The sequence below is a fragment of the Ailuropoda melanoleuca genome, chromosome 10 (assembly GCF_002007445.2).
Source record: "Ailuropoda melanoleuca isolate Jingjing chromosome 10, ASM200744v2, whole genome shotgun sequence".
NCBI lineage: Eukaryota > Metazoa > Chordata > Mammalia > Carnivora > Ursidae > Ailuropoda > Ailuropoda melanoleuca.
This window is the reverse complement of record NC_048227.1, coordinates 14,618,359-14,638,183: the sequence shown is the minus strand read 5'-3', so window position 1 is coordinate 14,638,183 and position 19,825 is coordinate 14,618,359. Positions and strand designations below refer to the sequence as shown.

The 19,825-nt window shown below is 38.8% G+C and overlaps 1 protein-coding gene across 8 annotated transcripts in view; it reads left to right on the top strand.

Moving 5' to 3' along the window:
• The window catches only part of RABGEF1 (RAB guanine nucleotide exchange factor 1), a 60,768-nt gene that overhangs the window by 18,796 nt on the left and 22,147 nt on the right, over positions 1 to 19,825 (top strand). For 5 of the 8 annotated variants that reach the window (XM_019807643.2, XM_034670033.1, XM_019807647.2 and 2 more), the window contains 3 exons: positions 391 to 579; positions 3,329 to 3,495; positions 17,222 to 17,391. In XM_019807643.2, the coding sequence (XP_019663202.1) occupies positions 401 to 579; positions 3,329 to 3,495; positions 17,222 to 17,391 (516 nt within the window). In that variant the 5' untranslated portion in view covers positions 391 to 400. Of the gene's footprint in view, positions 1 to 390; positions 580 to 3,328; positions 3,496 to 17,221; positions 17,392 to 19,825 lie in introns of those variants that run through there. The other 3 variants (XM_019807646.2, XM_011234361.3, XM_034670036.1) reach the window with 3 other exon arrangements.

Genomic DNA, 19,825 nt, shown 5'->3' with positions numbered 1-19,825 from the left:
ATGGGATCGAGCCCCACATCAGGCTCCTCTGCTATGAGCCTGCTTCTTCCTCTCCCACTCCCCCTGCTTGTGTTCCCTCTCTGTCTGGCTGTCTCTATCTCTGTCGAATAAATAAATAAAATCTTTAAAAAAAAAAAAAAGAAATCCCTACATCCATCGTGGGGCTCAAACCCACAACCCTGAGATCAAGATCACATGCTCCACCAACCAAGCCAGCCAGGTACCCCAGGAACTTGTTATGTTTAAACTCTTTTTCCCTCCCTCTCTGCCTTTCTTCCCTCCCTTATAGCTTGAAGATTATGGACTCACATTTTTGTTCTTAATTTCTGTGCTGATGGAAGAATGATAGTGAATTCATTTGCAACATCACTTTCTTATTTACTTGATTAGCAGGAAGAAGATGAGCCTTAAGTCTGAACGCCGAGGAATTCATGTGGATCAGTCGGAGCTGCTGTGCAAGAAAGGATGTGGTTACTATGGCAACCCGGCTTGGCAGGGTTTCTGCTCCAAGTGCTGGAGGGAAGAGTACCACAAAGCAAGGCAGAAGCAGATTCAGGAGGATTGGGAACTGGCAGAGCGGTAAAAGGACTTAAATAGGGGTGCTTTAACTGCGATATGATTGGATATACAGTTCTGTCATTGTCAAAATCCATTTTTCTCTCCTGTTGTGAGCTATCCGCAAGTCAGCTTAATATTAAGAGAAATGTATTTTTTTGCCCTTTTCTTCTCAGTCAGCGTTTAATGAATAGCTTTCAGTGATTTCTTCATTTTCGTCTTTGTCTTTTTTTAATAATAATTTTTTATTGTGTTATGTTAGTCACCATACAGTACATGCTTAGTTTTTGACGTAGTGTTCCATGATTCATTACTTGCGTATAACACCCAGTGCTCCATGCAATACGTGCCCTCCTTACTACCCATCACTGGCCTAGTCCAATCCCCCACCCCCCTCCCTTCTGAAGCCCTCAGTTTGTTTCGTCTTTGTCTTTTAATTATTTTGTGTTTAGAGTGTGTTAGTCTGAGTTCTCTAGTATAGATAATAGGCTTCTTGGACTAGAAGAATGCAAATACACGTACTTCCTGGTGAATATGAGGTAATATCTATGATGTCCCGAGCACAGGGTTCGGCACATGGCTCTCATCAAGCAAGCATCATTTTCCTCATTCTTGTAATATATCCAGCATGGCATTGGACATGGCGATAAACACAATAGTAGAAACTTGTTGATTTGTATACATGGCCCTTGCATTTTGGAAATTTAACTTTTTCTTAAAAATGGGGTTTGTTAGTGAAAGTAATTATATTATCCAGAAATATGATTATGATAAAAACTAAAAGATGGAATGGCTCATGAGCATAGGGATGAATAAAATACCACGCATGATGTTAATCTTTTGCCAAGATACCCTAGAAATAGTAAAACTTCTCCATAAAAGAAGGTCAGACTGAACTCTGACAGCTTTTGCTAGTTTTTTTTTTTTATATCTAATCAGCCATATTTGTTGAGTGACCACTTTGCTAGCATTTGTGCTGAACTCGGATTGTAATGCATGCTCACCACTTTCAGTAACTCTGTGGTCAAAGACAGAAAATGTAGACATAAAACATTAACTATTTCATCCAGTTTCCCACTGCACTGCTGATATTCTCAGTAGCTGATCCTGTTCATTGAAGAAAGTGGAGGTCACTAGGCGTGAATTCTCTTAGCTTTTTCCCCTCTCCACAGCAAAATGTACTAGTATCTTTATGTTAACTTCTGTTTTGTCTCAGAGAGAGGTGTGTCCCTCTCCACTCTCAGACTAACACTTCTACCTGTGATTTCCTTGCTGTTTCCTACTGCTTCCATTTGTGACCTTGCTTGAGATTTCCTACAGCACTGTTTCTCAAATCTGAGCAAGCTTGAGAATCACCTGGAAAGCTTATAAAAAGAGGCGTCCCTGGACCTCAGCTCAGAGTCTCTGACTTGAGTAGGGTGGGAGTGAGGTCTGAGAATTTGCATTTCTAATAATTCCCAGGTGATGCTGCTGGGAATACCGTATAGGGTATTTGGCCCAATAAATTTGGCCTAGGATGAGCTGAATTTGAGGTATTTATAATAAATCTCAAAGGCTTCTATGGCCAGCCTTTGAGATTTATTATAAATACCTCAAATTCAGCTTATCCTAGGCCAAATTTATTGCTCTTATTTACTCTAATCCTCAATCCCAGCATTTCCTCCTACCTACCCTTCTTCCTGGATCAATTAATGACATCACTGTTTTATTCAGTTAGCTAAAAAACATTGGAATCATTCTTTTTTTTTTTTTTAAAGATTTTATTTATTTGACAGAGAGAAACAGCCAGTGAGAGAGGGAACACAGCAGGGGAGTGGGAGAGGAAGAAGCAGGCTCATAGCGGAAGAGCCTGATGTGGGACTCGATCCCGGCACACCGGAATCACGCCCTGAGCCGAAGGCAGAAGCTTAACGACTGCGCTACCCAGGCGCCCCCATTGGAATCATTCTTAATTTCTCCTTTACCTCTCGCACTATCTTATAATTAATTGAGTGATTAGCAGAACTTGTTCCAGCTCAGAGAAGTCTTTTGAATTTCACCCTTTCTTAGTTTCCTGATCTTTATTTTCTCTCACTTAAATCTTTGTATAATACTTTCTTAATTATTGCCCCTCAAGTTATCACCTAGCTACCTGCATTATTTTCCTAAAGCACAGATAATGGTAATTATTGGATTGACAGTCCTTCTTGGTTCCCCACCACACGGTGAAATCTAGGAGTATAATGGGTGTGGCAGTCAAGGTTTCTTACCATCAGTGACTTCGCTAAACTTAGTCCGCAAAAGAAACCACGTGCCTTCACATTTAGTTCCCTCTCCCTGGAATGTCCACTCAGTGGAACCTTGTTCATCTCTTAAGACCAGCCTAAATGTCACCATTGTAAGACCTTGGACGTCGCTAGAGGATTAAATTGTTCTTCCCTACGTTCTCAGCTGTTGGGTTTTACTCTCTACTGTAGGAGCTATCACGTTATATGGTAGTTAGTTACTTACCTCTTTCTCCTTTTCAACGTCGAGTTTGTTAGTGGAAAGGACTAGAGTTTAGTTATACATTTCATTACAGTTGCTAAATGAATACGATCCATGGAGAAGGTCCCTTTTGAAGTCTAGGATCGTGTAGGGTAGTTTCATATCAGACACCTCTGACCTATTTGGTGTGTTTAGCCTCCAGTTCGAAAACTTGTAGATCCCCCTGCAATTCACTGAATAATAACTTCAGATGCAAGGAAAACTTAGAGGGTGTCTGGCTCATTCTTCATCTTCTCTTGAATTGCAGACTTCAGCGGGAGGAGGAAGAGGCCTTTGCCAGCAGTCAGAGCAGCCAAGGGGCCCAGTCCCTCACATTTTCCAAGTTTGAAGAAAAGAAAACCAATGAGAAGACCCGCAAGGTTACCACAGTAAAGAAATTCTTCAGTGCTTCATCCAGGGTTGGATCAAAAAAGGGTAATTTTCAGATTCTTTTTTCCTCTGTGCTCAAATGAGATACCGAGTAGATCCCCAGTGCATGTGGGCTCTACTTTTTAATTGCTGTAAGCATTCAGGGGATATCAACCCAGATTTGAAACTGAAATGGGGTTTAAGGGGCAGACAATATACAAAACCAAAAATCTGCTTTGGTTGGAGGACATTGTGTGTTGGAGAAGCTTGTTTCGTACTCTATAGGAGTAATAAAGAAAATTGAAATATGTCGTTTTGTTTTTAAAATGTATTACCATCCAAATGTATATCTTTTTGGGTGTTTTATTTTTTGTGCCTTCAATTTTTGGATTCTCGTTTATTCTCCTTTGTATAATATCCTTATTGACTGTATCTTATCAGAAATGACTGTTTCTAGGCTTAAAGTCACCTAAAAAAGAGGTTTTCTGAGCGCTTGAGAGACAGCTTGCATCTTGAAGAAATATATAAGAGAACATAGAGGAAAAGGCTTTTTTTGGGCTTTGGAGGGGTGAAAGTAACCCATAGTAGGTAATTTCTACTGCACGATTTGTATGTACGGTATCTTTTACATCTGCTCCTTAAAATGCTATATACCCAGTAAAAGGATTGTCACTAAATTTAGGCGTGTTCTACCAGTCAGCAGACGGCTAGATTAAGTGGCCTAGCTGGAAGTGAGAAAGAATGTCTATTGTTAGGGCTTAGTCTTTGAACCTTTATGTTGGTAATCGGAGTTATGCAGTAAATTTGCAATGGTGATGGAGGTAAGGCTGATGCTGTCAGAAGAGATGTTCTCTTCAACGAACCCCATTACCTGGGGTAATTGTCAGGGGTTTTTTTGGTTTTTGGTTTTTGGTTTCGGTCTGCCTGAAGGCAGGGAAATGAGTAATAACATCACACCTTAAGATCTTTGCAGGTCCTTCAGATTTAATGGCTGTTGTTTTGTTTTATTAGAAGGAAAGGTTACTTATTACCTAAAACAGTATTTCTTTTTAATAAAAGCAAACTTTTTTTTTTAAGGTTTTACTTATTTATTTGTCAGAGAGAGGACAGTGTGCTCTTGCGCATGTGCACACATGCGTAAGCACGGGGAGCGGCAGGCAGAGGGAGAAGCAGGCTCCCTGCTGAGCAACGAGCCAGATGTGGGACTCATCCCAGAACCCTGGATCATGACCTCAGCTGAAGGCAGACCCTTAACCAACTGAGCCACCCAGGCGTCCCAATAAAAGCAAATCTTTAAATAATCTTTTCGTTCACATGATTAACTACAAGTTGTTTCTTGGTTGGCTGTCGCTTGTCGCGGTTTTCTCTACTGTAATTAGAAAGGGAATAATTAGTACCTGCTAGAGATTAAATTAAGGATGAATTTGGCTCATGATTTATTTAGTAGGAGGTAGTGTAGCGTGGTGGTTAAGCATATAAGCTTTGGAGTCCCCTTGTTTGAGTCTCAGTTCTGTGCTTTACTAGCTGTGTGACCTTGAGCAAGCTAATCTCTTTAAGCTCTGTCTATTCTGAGGGACAGTGATACATGCTGTAGGCATGTCTTAAGAATTAAAGGAGCTGATGCAATTAAGAGTTCAACACAGTACCTGACAAACATACTAAGTCTCCAACAAATGTTAGCTAGTTAAAAATGCAAGTTGTTTTTCTGGTAGAATAAGCTCTGTTAGTAGGGAGCTCAGGGGTATTTAAAGCCATTCATTCCTGTTAGCTTAAATTCTGTTTCTTGCTTTGGGAAAGTCTCATTAACCTTATGAGATTATGATACACAGTAAAATAGTAAAATATGGTGAAATATGAAATAGTAAAGTTATAAAACCAGTGGCTCTAACTGCCTCTTTTTATAAGTGACAGTATGAAAGCCCATAAACATTAGGTAACTTACTCAAGGTCAAATAATATGTTGGTGTTTTAGAACTCAGGTCTCCTAACTCTTGGTTCCATTTTTTTCCACTATATCCCTTGACTCTAGTAAATATGGGTGTGTGTGTATATCTATATCTTTGTCTACATCTGTGGGTAGATATTTGGTGAGGTTTCTGTTACCAAAGTGCATAATAGTCACGTACATTCTGTGACTATCCTTGGTACTTTTAAAAGATCATACCCTGGGGCGCCTGGGTGGCTCAGTCCTTAAGCGTCTGCCTTCGGCTCAGGGCGTGATCCAGGAGTCCTGGGATCAAGCCTCACATCAGGCTCCTTTGCTGGGAGTTTGCTTCTTCCTCTCCCACTCCCCCTGCTTGTGTTCCCTCTCTCGCTGGCTGTCTCTCTCTCTGTCAAATAAGTAAATGAAATCTTTAATAAATGAATGAATGAATGAATGAATGAATGAATGATCATACCCTAAGAATGTCCGTACAATGTGCATTATAGTATGAAACAAGATTTGTACTTTAAAACAATTCCAAGTTGTTTTTATTGGTATACTTCTTAGCTTCTTTTCTTTTCAAACGGTAGATTATTATTTTAGATTTTTAATCTTAGTTGGTTTTGGTCTATAGAAAGCATAGGGAGATAAAGACCTCAAAGTATTGAAAAAAAATTGATATGTGTGTGTTTTAGAAAAGATCCTATTTGATCTTTGCAGACTGCTTATGTAACTGCCGGATGAACTTTGTATTTCGGACTGATTATTTGGTCTTTCCCTGTGGATAAGGTTAGCCTGTACTAAATGTGGTTTTAATTTATCGAGTCTCAACTAAAATAGGCCTTTTGTGTTCTGTATTCTCTATTTTACTTCATTAATACATGATGCCTTTGCTCTTGAGGTTTTTCTTGCTTCTGTCGGTGGCATGAAAGAAAGCTCTTAAACCAAGGCTGTTTGGTGGTAAACAGAAAATAAATATAGCCTTCTAAGGAGTTTGAAAAATATTTAATATCCTGTTAAGAGTTGGATGCCCTTCAGGGAAGGTTAATGGAATACCTTGATTAAAGACTCAGAGTTTACTTACAGTTTTTAAATTTCCAAAGTAAGATTGAGTGAGCTATTACAGCTTAAAGAGTAAGTCATAGTTGATTGGCCAAGTTGAAATACTTACTCATACATTTTGAAAGCCCCTTTTCTTTTTAGAGCTCAAGTAGACTGTTGTTGCCCTGAGTAGAATCTTGTAGGCATCTTTCACAAGCTAATCTAAAGGCAGTGCTCATGGGAAGAATATCTCTTCTTTTTTTTAGAATTTTTTAGAATCTTTTCTTTTTCTTTTTTTTCTTTTTTTAAAATCGAGCTTTACATCAGAAACCAGGGATGTACTGTATGGTGACTAACATAATATAATTTAAAAAAATTTAAAAATAAAATAAAATACCAATTTCTCCACCCAGACCTTAGATTCTAAATACTAATCTTCACTAATGTGAACTCAAGGGTTCCTTGGAGAAAAGACTGATTCAGGGGTTGGAGCAGGGAAAGAAAGGCCGCCCGAAATTTGGGGACATGTCAAAGACCCAGAAGCCAGCTTCTGTGGATTTCCACTGGCCAAATTTGAGTATTAAGTATTAAGGACAATAAGTGGAGTATAACTGGATAGAATAATCCATTAGTCCTTTCAACTAATAAAATAGATAAATGATTAAATAAAGGAGAAGAGGAAACTCTTTTTTTAAAATTTGTTTATTTATTTGAGAGAGTGCTCTAGAGTGTAGGTGCAGGGAGGGGGAGGGGCAGAGGGAAAGGGAGGGAGAATCTCAAGCGGACTTCCCACTGAGCATGGCTGTGGATGTGGACACAGATGCAGATGTGGGGCTTGATCTCATGACCCTGAGATCATGACCTGAGTTGAAATCAGGAGTTGGACACTTAACCGACTGAGCCACCCATGTGCCCAGAGAAAGCTTTTTTTTTTTTTTTTAAACCATAGAATGTTGACTAATAAATATGAAAGGAGTAATGGAGGTATGAAATCACCATTTTGTGATCATCATAGTAAGAGTTGATTCAGGCAAATTTCATCAATGGATGCTAAGTCTGGGGTGAGAGGAGAGAGTTTCCTGAGGAGCAAATTATGAACATGATCTCAAATTAACTCCCACAACTAATTAATTAATTAATTAATGGTAGCTATGTCATTGTGGGAAATGGACATTATGTGCCTCCAGATATGATACTTTGAGAAGAACATACCATGAATTATGTCATATTTAAGCTGAAAAGTTATAACCTGAATCTGGTCATGAGGAAACAGCAGAAAAACCCGAATTGCAGGGTATTCAATAAAATGACTTGCCTGTATTCTTTAAAATTGTCAGTATTAGGAAGACAAAGGAAGTCTGGGAGTCCTTAGCGGTTAAAGGAGACTAAGTATGCTTGACCACCAAGTGAAGACATGACCCTCGGTTGAATCCTGTGTAAGAAAAAAACCACCCTTTTTCAGGAACTATACCATAGTTACATAAAAGCATATTCTTGTTATTAGGAAAGCATGCATATTAAGGGATAAAGAGCATGATATATACAATTTACCTGAAAAATTTAGAAAATTAATACAGATGTAGCAAAATGTTATAATTTCATGAATCTGAGTAACGGGTATAAAGAAATTATTTTTTTTAAGATTTATTTATTTTTAGAGAGAGAGGGAGAGAGAGAGAGAATCTCCAGCAGATTCTCCACTGAGTGCAGAGCCCAGGGAGGGCTCAATCTCACGACCCTGAGATTATGACCTGAGCCAAAACCAAGAGTCAGACACTTAACCACCTGAACCACCCAGATGCCCCTGAAGAAATTCTTTGTGACAGTCTGGCAGCTTTTCTGTAAATTTGAGGTTGTTTCAAAATAAGACTTAAAACTATAATCCTTCAGCATTCAGTGCTGTCGCAAGACCTGAACTTCAGATGTTGATTAAGTAGAAGTATAGTGTAGTTGATTACATCGTCTGAAGGATCACTGATGAATTGCTGCTTTAATCATGAGGGCCACTTTGGCATTTAGATGAAACTGAGGTAATGATTTCCCAAGTTGAATTTAGAGCTGCTTTTATAATTATGACTATTTTCTGACTTTCATTGATAAGGACTATGAGAAATTTTTTCCCTGTTATGCATATTTGGTGTCTTTTATTCTTTGACACCAACCGGATGGCCAACAATTCAGTCCTTTTTCTAACACTTAACTACCCAGAGTCAGCACAAACTCCACAGGCTAAGGGCTCTGTCCCACAAGACTCTCCCCACCCCAGAGGCCAGTTGCAGCCCCCAGGAGTCAGAGCACCCAAACTTCTGACCAGCCAGCTGTATGTCGGGGATTCCCACAAACCTCTCCTCAGGTTTGACAGTTTATTAGAATGACTCACAGAACTCAGGAAAACACTTTCTGTGTCTTACGGTTTATTATAAAGAATACAACAGAGGAATAGCCAAATGGAAGAGATGCATAGGGCAAGGATGGGGGGAGCACCAAGCTGCCATGTCCTCTCTGGGTGGGCCCTACACCCAACACCTTGATATGTTCACCAATGTGGAAATTCCCCAAACCTAATCATTTAGGGGTTTTTATGGCAGCTTCATTAAATCATTGGTGATCAAAAGTCTCCATCCCTCTCCCATCTGAAAAGTCAGAAGTCAGAAGTTGAGGGGTGAGTGGGGTAGATGGGACTCAAAGTTTCAACCCTCTAATTGCAGGGTTGATTCCTCTGGGTGGTGACTAGCCTCTCTTTAGATAGCCCTAAGCTATCTAGGGGCCCACAAGAGTCACCTCATTACCATAAATTCAGAAAAAGAAGGAAGAAAGGAGCTTGTTATAAATAAAAACAGATGCTCCTCCCATCTCTGTAACTCAGGAAATTATTAGGGTTTTAGGAGTTCTGTCCAGAGAACCCAGGTGCAGAGACCAAATACATATTTCTTACTGTGCTACAAACTGTATCCCTTTTAGTTCACATTATATAACTATAGTCAAAACCACTGAAAAAGTAAGGAGAACTGTAATGTTCTATTGAGCTGCCCCAATTTTGTTAGGATAATCTGAGAAACATGGGATTTTTCAGTAAATTTTTTAACATTGAGATAGAAAATATTTTTAGTACTAGAAATGGTATTAGTCGTCTTTGCTACATGATCATGTTCTTTTTTGATAATTGACATAATCAGGTTGTCCTTACTCTTTCACACCTATTCTTAAACTTAGTGAAGATTTTGCTTTTACAGGTTTACTTTGTATATCAAAGATTTAACTGGATTTAGGGGCGCCTGGGTGGCGCAGTTGTTAAGTGTCTGCCTTCGGCTCAGGGCGTGATCCCAGCGTTCTGGGATTGAGCCCCATATCAGGCTTTTCCGCTAGGAGCCTGCTTCTTCCTCTCCCATTCCCCCTGCTTGTGTTCCCTCTCTCGCTGTCTGTCTCTCTCTCTGTAAAATAAATAAATAAAGTCTTTAAAAAAAAAAAAGATTTAACTGGATTTAATTTGTGATCTGCCTCTGTCGACAGCCTTATGTAGTAGGTACTGAATTGATAGTCACTGATTGGCTTAAATAGGAATAAATAGATGCTGTAATAATAGTAGGGACATTATGGTATAGTTGTAAAGAATTTGGGCTTGGAAATTAAATAGGTTTGGTTTCAGATTCCAGCTTTTCCTCTACCTGTGTGACTTGAGGCACGTAAGTGACTTAACCTCTGTAACCTCAGTGTATATGTGGCTTAAAATGGTAATATTATTTCATATGATTTCAGGAATCTAATTTTTTTTTAAGATTTTATTTATTTATTTGACAGAGATAGAGACAGCCAGCGAGAGAGGGAACACAAGCAGGGGGAGTGGGAGAGGAAGAAGCAGGCTCATAGCGGAGGAGCCTGATGTGGGGCTCGATCCCATAACGCCGGGATCACGCCCTGAGCCGAAGGCAGACGCTTAACCGCTGTGCCACTCAGGCGCCCCAGGAATCTAAATTTTTAAGGATTAATGAGAATGTATAGTAAAGCACAATGTCTACAATTATGAAAATTCTTGAATGATAGCTGTAAATATTACCATTATAATTCGAAAGCATGTATTAGTCTGCTCAGAAGACTTTGTTTTTTATTATTTTTTTAAAGTTTTTATTTTTATTTTATCTATTTTTTAAGATTTTATTTGACAGAGAAAGCACAAGCAGGGGGAGGGGCAGAGGAAGAGGGAGAAACAGACCCCCACTGAGCATGGAGCCAGACGATACATGGCTCGATCCCAGCACCCTGGGATCATGACTTGAGCCGAAGGCAGACACTTAACCGAGCCACCCAGTCACCCATAAGTTTTTATTCAAATTCCAGTTAGTTAACATACAGTGTAATATTAGTTTCAGATATAGTGATTCAGCGCTTCCATACACACCCTGTGTTCATCATGACAAATGCACTCCTTAATCCCCATCACATTTAATCCATCCCCCCCAAACACCTCCCCTCTGGTAACCATCAATTTGTTCTCTATAGTTAAAATTTTGTCTGTTTCTCGGTTTGCCTCTCTCTCTCTCTCTTTTTTTTTTTATCCCTCTTTGCTCATTTTTTAAATTCCACATATGAGTAAAATCATATGGTATTTGTCTTTCTCCAATTGACTTATTTTACTTAGCGTGAGACCCTCTGGCTCCATCCATGTTGTGCAGGTGGCAAGATTTCATTCTTTTTATGGCTAATATTTCATTGTATATATACGCAACATCTTCCTTATCCATTCATCCGTCAATGGACACAAACTGTTTCCATAGTTTGGCTACTGTAGATAATGCTGCTACAAACATCAGGGTGCATGTATCCCTTTGAATTAGTATTTTTGTATTCTTTGGGTAAATACCTTAGTAGTGTGATTGCTGGATTGTGGGGTGTAATTCTGTTTTTAACTTTTTAAAAAATGAATTAATTTATTTGACAGAGAGCACAAGCAGTGGGAGTGGGAGGCAGAGGGAGAGGAGGAAGCAGGCTCCTCGCTGAGCAAGGAGCCTGATGCAGGGCTCAGTTCCAGGACCCTGGGATCATTACCTAGCAGAAGGCAGATGCTTAACTGACTGAGCCACCCGGGAGTCCCTATTTTTAACTTTTTGAGGAACCTTGCTAAGAAGGTTTTTTTTAAAAGATTTTATTTATTTATTTATTGCACACGCAAGTGCATGGGGGGAGGGGCAGAGGGCGAGAATCTCGAGCAGACTCCACTCTTAAGTGTGGAGCCTGTCATCGGGTTTGATTTCACAATCCCGAGATTATGACCTGAGCTGAAATCAAGAGTTGGACTTTTAACTGACTGAGCCACCCAGGCACCACAGGAAGACTTTTTAAACAGAGTGTGTAGATGGGGGAATGAAAAGCTTGATACTCGTGGCAGACTTGCTATCCTTGAAAAAGTATTACTTATATTATATAGTATATATAATATATACATGTATATTTATGTAAATTATATAATGTACATTCTACATTAAAAATTTCCTGTATTAAAATCTTAAGATTTGAAGGTGAAGAGCAAGCAGTTGCCATCTAGATCCTAGCCAAAATGTGGTATGGGGGAAGTTAGTCCTTTCTGTCTTCCCTTCTGAGCACCCGTTGGGCCTCATCTTCCTCTGTACCTGAACTCTGCCTCTCTCAGTTTCCACTCTGTAATCCAAACGTCAAACTTCTGTTCTGTTACTGGGGCTTGGTTTTTAGGAAGGTCAGAGAGAAACAACCAAGTGTTAATTTTAATAATTTGTACTAATTAATAACTGGTGAGCAGAATTAATCTTGATTTACTTTTTTCTTTTGTATTTTAAGATTTTTTTTTTAAAGAGTCTATTTATTTGGAAGAATGAGAGCGTACAGAGCGTACGCACAGGGAAAGGCAGAAGGGGAAGTAGAGGGACAAGCAGGAGAGCAATCAGCAGATTGCGCTGAGCGCAGAGCCTGACACGGGGCTTGGTCCCAGAACCCTGAGATCATGACCTTAGTTGAAACCAGGAGTCCCATGTTCAACCGACTGAGCCGTCCAGGTGCCTCTAAGATTTTATTTTTTTAAGAGCAATCTTAGATTCACAGTAAAATTGAGAGGAGGGTCCAGAGATTTCCCATATATCCCTTGCCCCCACACGTGCACAGCCTCTCCCATTATCAGCATCCTGCACCAGAATGGGAAGTTTTGTGTTACAATTGAAGAACCTACATTGTGACACAGCATTATCATCCATAGTCCATAGTTTATATTAGGGTTCATTCACTCTTGGTGTGTATTTTGTGGATTTCGACAAATGTGTAATGACATATATCCGCCATTATGGTATCATACAGAACATCTTCACTTATATTTTATTTTCATTTACATTTTGAAGGGCTTTCTAGAAATCAAAATTATCTGTCTTTGGAGAAAAGTATTTGTTGGAGGAGGAGTATGCACAAGCTAAGCAGTAAAGGGGATGGCTAATGTTCCCCTACCCTAGACTGACCTCCAGACCTCCAGAGTCTCGGGGTTGGTGTTCCTTTGAAGAGTCTTCAGTCCTCTCCTTGGCATGCAGAGGCAGGTACAGCATAGTGAAGAGCTTAGACTTTAGACTTAAGGCACAAAGACCTGGGTTCATATTCCAGCCTTTACCAGTTAAGTAACTGCAACATTATGTAAGTTACTCAACATATTCAAGCCTCATCTTTGTCATTTGTAAGCATCATAAATGTACTACTGTGTAGAGTTGTGACGATTACACAAGAGAGCGTTGTGAAAATACTTAGTACATGATAAATGTTCACTATATGTAAATTATCTTTTTTTTTTTTGGTCAGATTGAATGTGCATTCTTTTTCGGTGGGTGGAGAGTTCTATAAATGTCAGCTAGGTCAAGCTGGTTGATAGTATTGATCAAGTATTCTGTCCTTACTAGTATTTTTTATTACCTGTAACATCAGTTACCAAAAGAGTATTAAAACCTCCAACTGAAATTATGGATTTTTTATTTTTCCTTTCAGTTCTATCAGTTTGTGCTTCCTTTATATCAATTTGCACTTCCTTTATTTTGAAGTGTGGTACTAGGTGCATACACATTTAGGATTGCTATGTCTTCTTGAAGAATTAACCCCTTTTTCATTGGCAAATAGTAATCCATAGTAATACTACATGTTCGGAAATTTACTTTGTCTAATACTGATATAACCACTTCAGCTCTTTTTGATTATTTGGATGGTATATCCTTTTTCTTTTTTTAGTTTTTAGTATATCTGTGTCTTTATATTTAAAGGGGATTTCTTTTTTTTTTTTTTTAAGATTTTATTTATTTATTTGACAGAGAGAGAGAGACACCCAGCGAGAGAGGGAACACAGGCAGGGGGAGTGGGAGAGGAAGAAGCAGACTCCCAGCAGAGGAACCTGGTGTGGGGCTGGATCCCAGGACGCGCGGGGATCACGCCCTGAGCCGAAGGCAGATGCTTAATGACTGCGCTACCCAGGCGCCCCTTTAAGTGGATTTCTTATAGATAAGATTAAGTGGATTTCTTATAGATAAGATATATAGGGATCATGGACTGTTTAGGCTATTTATATTCACTAAAATTTTTGATAAGATGGTGCTGAGTCTTACGGTCTTGCTCTTTGTCTTCTCTTTATCCCGTCTGGACTTAGTTATCTCCTCTTTTCCTACCCTTTTTTTTTTTAAAGTAGATATGTTTTTTATGATTACATCTTTATTTTCATTATTGGCTTATTAGCTGTACCTCTTTTTTTTCTTTCTTTCTCTCTCTTACTCTTTCTTTTTTTTTTTTTTTAAAGTGGCTCTTCTGAGGTTTTAAAAATACCTTTAAACTACTCTACCTTCAAGTCGTGTTACACCAGTTTACATATAAGAATCTTACCAATAGTATTCTTAGATTTCTTCCTTCCACTCTTGGTGCTATTCTTGTCCTACATTTTACCTACACATATGATACAAATCCCACAGTCCATTATTATTCCTTCAGCTTTAAACAGTTAATTATCTTCTAAAATTTTTTTAAATGAGAAAAAAAATTTTTTTAAAGATTTTATTTATTTATTTGACAGAGAGATAGAGAGAGAGCACAAGTAGGCAGAGCAACAGGCAGAGGGAGAGGGAGAAGCAGGCTCTCCACTGAGCAGGGAGCCCGATGCGGGGCTCGATCCCAGGACGCTGGGATCATGACCCGAGCTGAAGGCAGCCGCTTAACCAACTGAGCCACCCAGGTGCCCCAGAGAAAATGTTTTTTATATTTGCCATTGCTGATGTTCTTTGTTCCTGGCTGTTGGGAAATGAATTATTCCCAGTCGTGTGTGCTCTGGGGATTGTTCTATCTGCTTTTGTATGCAGTCATTGGTAGTTTTCTAGTACTCAGTCACAGACTCTAGGGAACCCCTCTGCAGTTATCTGGAATTTTTTCTCTGCAGCCCCATCCTCTCATTTTGCTGTTCAGTTTCTAGGGACTTTCATCTTCCTTAGCTCTAAATGCTCTTTCCCCAATTCAGCCAGTCTGCTAGACTCTGTTTGAGTTGCCTTGCCCCCGCCGAGCCATGGCCTAAAAATTCTCCCTGCAGTGAGCTGGGGTACTTGTAAGACTTACCATATTTGTCTACTTCTCTCAGGAATTACTCTCCCATCTGCCTGTTGTCCAGTGTCTAAAAACCATTATTTCATATATTTTGTCTGATTTTCTAGCTGTTAAGGCAGTAGGGTAAACCCAGTCCCTGTTATTCCATCATGACTAGGAGTGGAATTGTCAGTTTGAGTGAAGGATTAACTCTTAAGTATTAAAGAACTTTTTCTAATCATATAGGATGTCAAATACAACTTTTGGTTTTCCATATTGGTAAAAAATGTTTCAGAAAGGATGTTGCCAGTTTTTGTTTTAGATTAAATTGTACCTGATTTATTTATTTGCTTAAAAAGAAAAAAAGTAGTACCTTCAAATGCCTCCAGAATAAGAAGTGGAGTTTCCAGCCACTACCACCATCGTTCTCCCATATGCAGACAACCTTTGTCATTAGTTTCTTGTGTATCCTTATGTGCTTTTGTTTTCATTTATAGACACATGTATTTTTATTACATATACTCTGCTGTGTATTCTTATTTACATGCTGTCCTTTTTTTTTAACTTCAGCATTATGTTTAAGAACTCTTCTTTTTTAGTACATAAAAAATACTTTATTTTAAAACTATATAGTATTCCATTTTATGGATTAAACCACAATTTATTTAGTCCCTTAATAGTAGATATCTGTGCCATTTTTAGTCTTCTGCTGTAACAGGTAGTGCTAAAATGAGTGACCTTGTACATATTTCATTTTGTACATGTGCAGTTATATCAGTAGAAAACTTCTGAGAAATGGAATTGTTGCGTCATAGGATAAATGTATTTTTAGTTTTGATGATTATTACCACATTGCACTCTGTTGCAGTTATACTATTTTACATTGTCATCTCCACAGTATGAGAGTGCCTTCCTCCCATATCCTCATCAGCATCAGATTTTTGTCTGTCTGTTAATTTTTAAAATGGCACCTCATTTAGTTTTAATTTGCGAATTTGTTATCATGAGTGAGATAGAGCATGTTTCCTATGTTTAAGATCCATTTATGTTTCCTTTCTGTGCAGTTAGTATGCTTTACCCATTTTCCTGTTGAACTGTTAGAATTCTTCTCTCTCTTTTTTTTCTTTAAAGATTTATTTGGTCTTTAGAGCATGTGTGAGAGACGGCAGGGGTGGGCAGAGTGAGAAGGGGAGAGAGAATCCTCAAGCAGACTCCCTGCTGTGGGTGAAGCCTGATGGGCTCAATCCCAGGACCCTGAGATCATGACCTCAGCCGAAGGCAGCGGAAGGCAGATGCTTAACTGACTTAGCCCCCAGGTGCCCCTTGAATAATCCAGTTTTATCTTAAAACTTTAGTTTAGTGCAGCTTTATCATTAAAATGTATCCCAGGTACTAAAGTTCGAAAAGTGGAATTATAAGAAGTTACTCTGAGAAAGCAGGTAATAAGTTGATTTTAATACCTTCTAGAGATACTTTGTCTGCATGGGGGTATGAGATAATTTAATTTGTTACAGTTATTGAATTAGCACAGTTCAAAATCAGGAGGCTTAGAATGTGGTCAGAGATCAGGTGATAGTTGGTGCTGAGAGCGCTTACTCTGCTGCAGCACCCTTATCTTTGTTCTGTAAAGGTCCCATTTTCCTTTCAGTGTATTAATTTGAAGAGGGGAAAGAGTTGTGTGGCCACTCATTAAACAGTGTTTTATGTGTTTCGCTTGCCTCTTTGCTGTATGTTCTGTCATGATCACTGGGCTATTTTGGATGCATTCTTTCACTTGGAGCAGTATGACTTGAAAACTGAATGGTGGGTAAATAATGACTAGTCTCCACATAAACAGCTTAGCCTTTTTACAGGTAGCAGAGTTAACGTCTTATAAGTAAGCTGACATTTTTGTGCTTCTACTGATTGTTATTTTACTTGTTGACAGTTTCATAAACTCATGCAGTCTTTGAGAAAGTTCAAGATAGTGGTGCTATTTCAGTATTTACAATTAAGTATGTAGATCAAAGCATGATATATTTTGGCTAAGAAAGTATTAGAACAACTTTTATTTGAATGGGAATATCATATAGTTTTATCTGCTTGTACCTCTTAGTCATAAAATAGATTTAGCTCACTTTAAGTAAAGTTGTCCAAATATTTAAACATAAAGTAATTTAAATTCAAGTTTAACTTTGATTAAGCATAATTTAAATAATCTTAAATTACATACTTAAAGTAATTCCATGCATGGATCTTCTATGTAATGAAACTCATTATGTTTAATTTTCCCAGCAGAAATTCAGGAAGCAAAAGCTCCCAGTCCTTCCATAAACCGGCAAACCAGCATTGAGACGGATAGAGTGTCTAAAGAGTTCATAGAATTTCTCAAGACCTTCCACAAGACAGGCCAAGAAATCTATAAGCAGACCAAGATGTTTTTGGAAACAATGCATTACAAAAGGGTAGGTTGAGAGTAACACTTAGAAACATAGAGTTTTGGTTTTAGGAAAGGTCTTAGAGATAATCTAGTACAACTTTGTCACTTTACACCTGGGAAAATCAAGACTCAGAGATGTTAAGTTACTTACCTAAGAAATGTCACTGAACCAAGTTAAAACCCAACTCCCAAGCTATACTTTTCCACTGCAAGTCAGTGGTGTTTGGATCATCTTTGCACGGAAAGTCTGACACAAGCCACTTGTATTGTGTACTTTAGTAATAAGCCTTCCTAACTGGTCACCTTGTAAGTAGTATAAACCTCCAAGAGAAAGAATGTAGTAGACCTTGAACTCTAAGTAACAGTTGTTAGACCAAGTAGCACTCATGTCAGGGTTTTTTGGTTGTGTTTTGTTTTGTATTTTGATACAAAATACCTCTCCTTGCTCAGGTAGAGAAGGGAAAGCTAGAATTTGGATGTGAAAAGGGACCTTAGCAACTATCCGGGTTCAGTCCCTTTATTTTATAGATGGGGAAAGTGAGAGCCAGAGAGGATAAGTGACTTGTCAAGGTTACACAGCTACAGTCTGCCCATGTCAGAACTAGAACTTGTGCCTTCCCGTAATTGTGTGTCTTTAACCCGTAATTTCTAAATGGTAATTTCAGTTGTAATAATTCATAAGACTATAAAGGGACTCATTTTTGTAAACAATGATCAATTTGTTTGTAACATTCTTCACCCATTAAACTCAGAATTAGCTCTGAAAGCCCCTTCTGGGAAGTGAGGAAGTCTTGAAAAGAAAAAGAGAATAAAGAAAGCAGCAAGGTGATGAACTGCTTGGCTGTATTCCAGCTGTGGTCAGTATCACTAGGCTAATAAGCAGTCATCTTCTGCCAAAATATTTTTTAAATACTGAATTCAGTTAGTAGAAGAGAAGAGAAGCTTTCTTGTTTTTTGGTGTGCGGTTACACTAAGTAAGCAGCCCCCGCTTTCCCCTCAAAGTATTTGTAAGCAGATAGTAACATTTAAAGAAAGCATAGACCATTGATGTTTTGAGTTAGAAGCAATGATAGACTTCCTCAGTATGGAAACATCAGAGCTCATGTGGTGTACAACTTTCATTTCTTAACCAGAGATAAAAACTAAGGCTTTGTAGTTCTTTATTCTTTAGCCCATACAGAATGTTTACGGGATATCTATACTATTTTGGCATATATACTTCAGTACATATAGCACGTATACTGTATAATGCTGAATTTTAGAAAACCAGTCAGCTCATGTGGTCAGCTCATTAGAACTGATTTATTCATTTTTCTTTTGCCCAGAACTATAATATGCTCTGGTTCTGTAATAATTTAGTTGACTTTTAAATCAATACACTAAAGTATAATGGTAATTAACTGATGCAGATACCTTCATGCCTGTTTTCAAGGCATCACTAATTGATATCAGAGAACTGGATAGGGCCTCAGATTGCTTCCATTTGAAGAGCCATCTTGCAGCCTGTTCTGCATTTCTACATGAGCCCTAAATGTTCTATGGCTAGTGGCCAAGTCTTATGCATGTGTGTTTAGCATCTAGCAGAATACGTGGTGCTTACCTGATAATGAACAGACATTTGTTAAACTGAAATGTCCCTGGAGAAGTCCCTTGCCTTTCGCTGCAAGTTAAATGTCCTTTCAAATAAATGAAACAGTTTGGTTTTTTTTTTAAGATTTTATTTATCTATTAGAGAGAGCACGAGCGAGCACAAGCAGAGGGAGCGGCAGGCAGAGGGAGGGAGAGAAGCAGGCTCCCCGCCGAGCGAGGAGCCGGTCGCAGGGCTTGACCCTACGGTCCCGGGATCATGACCCTAGCCAAAGGCTAGACACCTAATGACTGAGCCACCCAGGTGCCAGTGAAACTGTTTTTTATACCGGAATGAACCAGTGTTAACTAACTACCTTCAGATCACTTGATCATTAAATTTCTTGAGAGAATTAGATTGATGGGGCTCCTGGGTGGCTCAGTCCTTAAGCGTCTGCCTTTGGCCCCGGGGCGTTATCCCAGGGTACTGGGATTGAGCCCTGCATCGGGCTCCCTGCTCCATTGGGAGCCTGCTTCTTCCTCTCCCACTCCCCCTGCTTGTGTTCCCTCTCTGGCTGGCTGTCTCTCTGTCAAACAAATAAAATCTTAAAAAAAAAAAAAAAAAAGAATTTGAGAACAGCTTGGGATGGTTGCTGTCAGGTAATGTAGTGAAAACTGCTCTGTCTACTCAGTTCACCAAAAACTCAAAACCTTAACTTAGGCTTAGACTTAAGACTCCAAAACCTTAACTTTAATGTTACTCTCACCAGGTAGACTTTCTAAGTCATCTTATTCTAATGACCTACACAATATGCAAACTCATTCTTATATGTTTGAATCCACCCTGGTGACATTGCCATTAACTGGTAATTCTTTTTTTTTTTTTTTTTTTT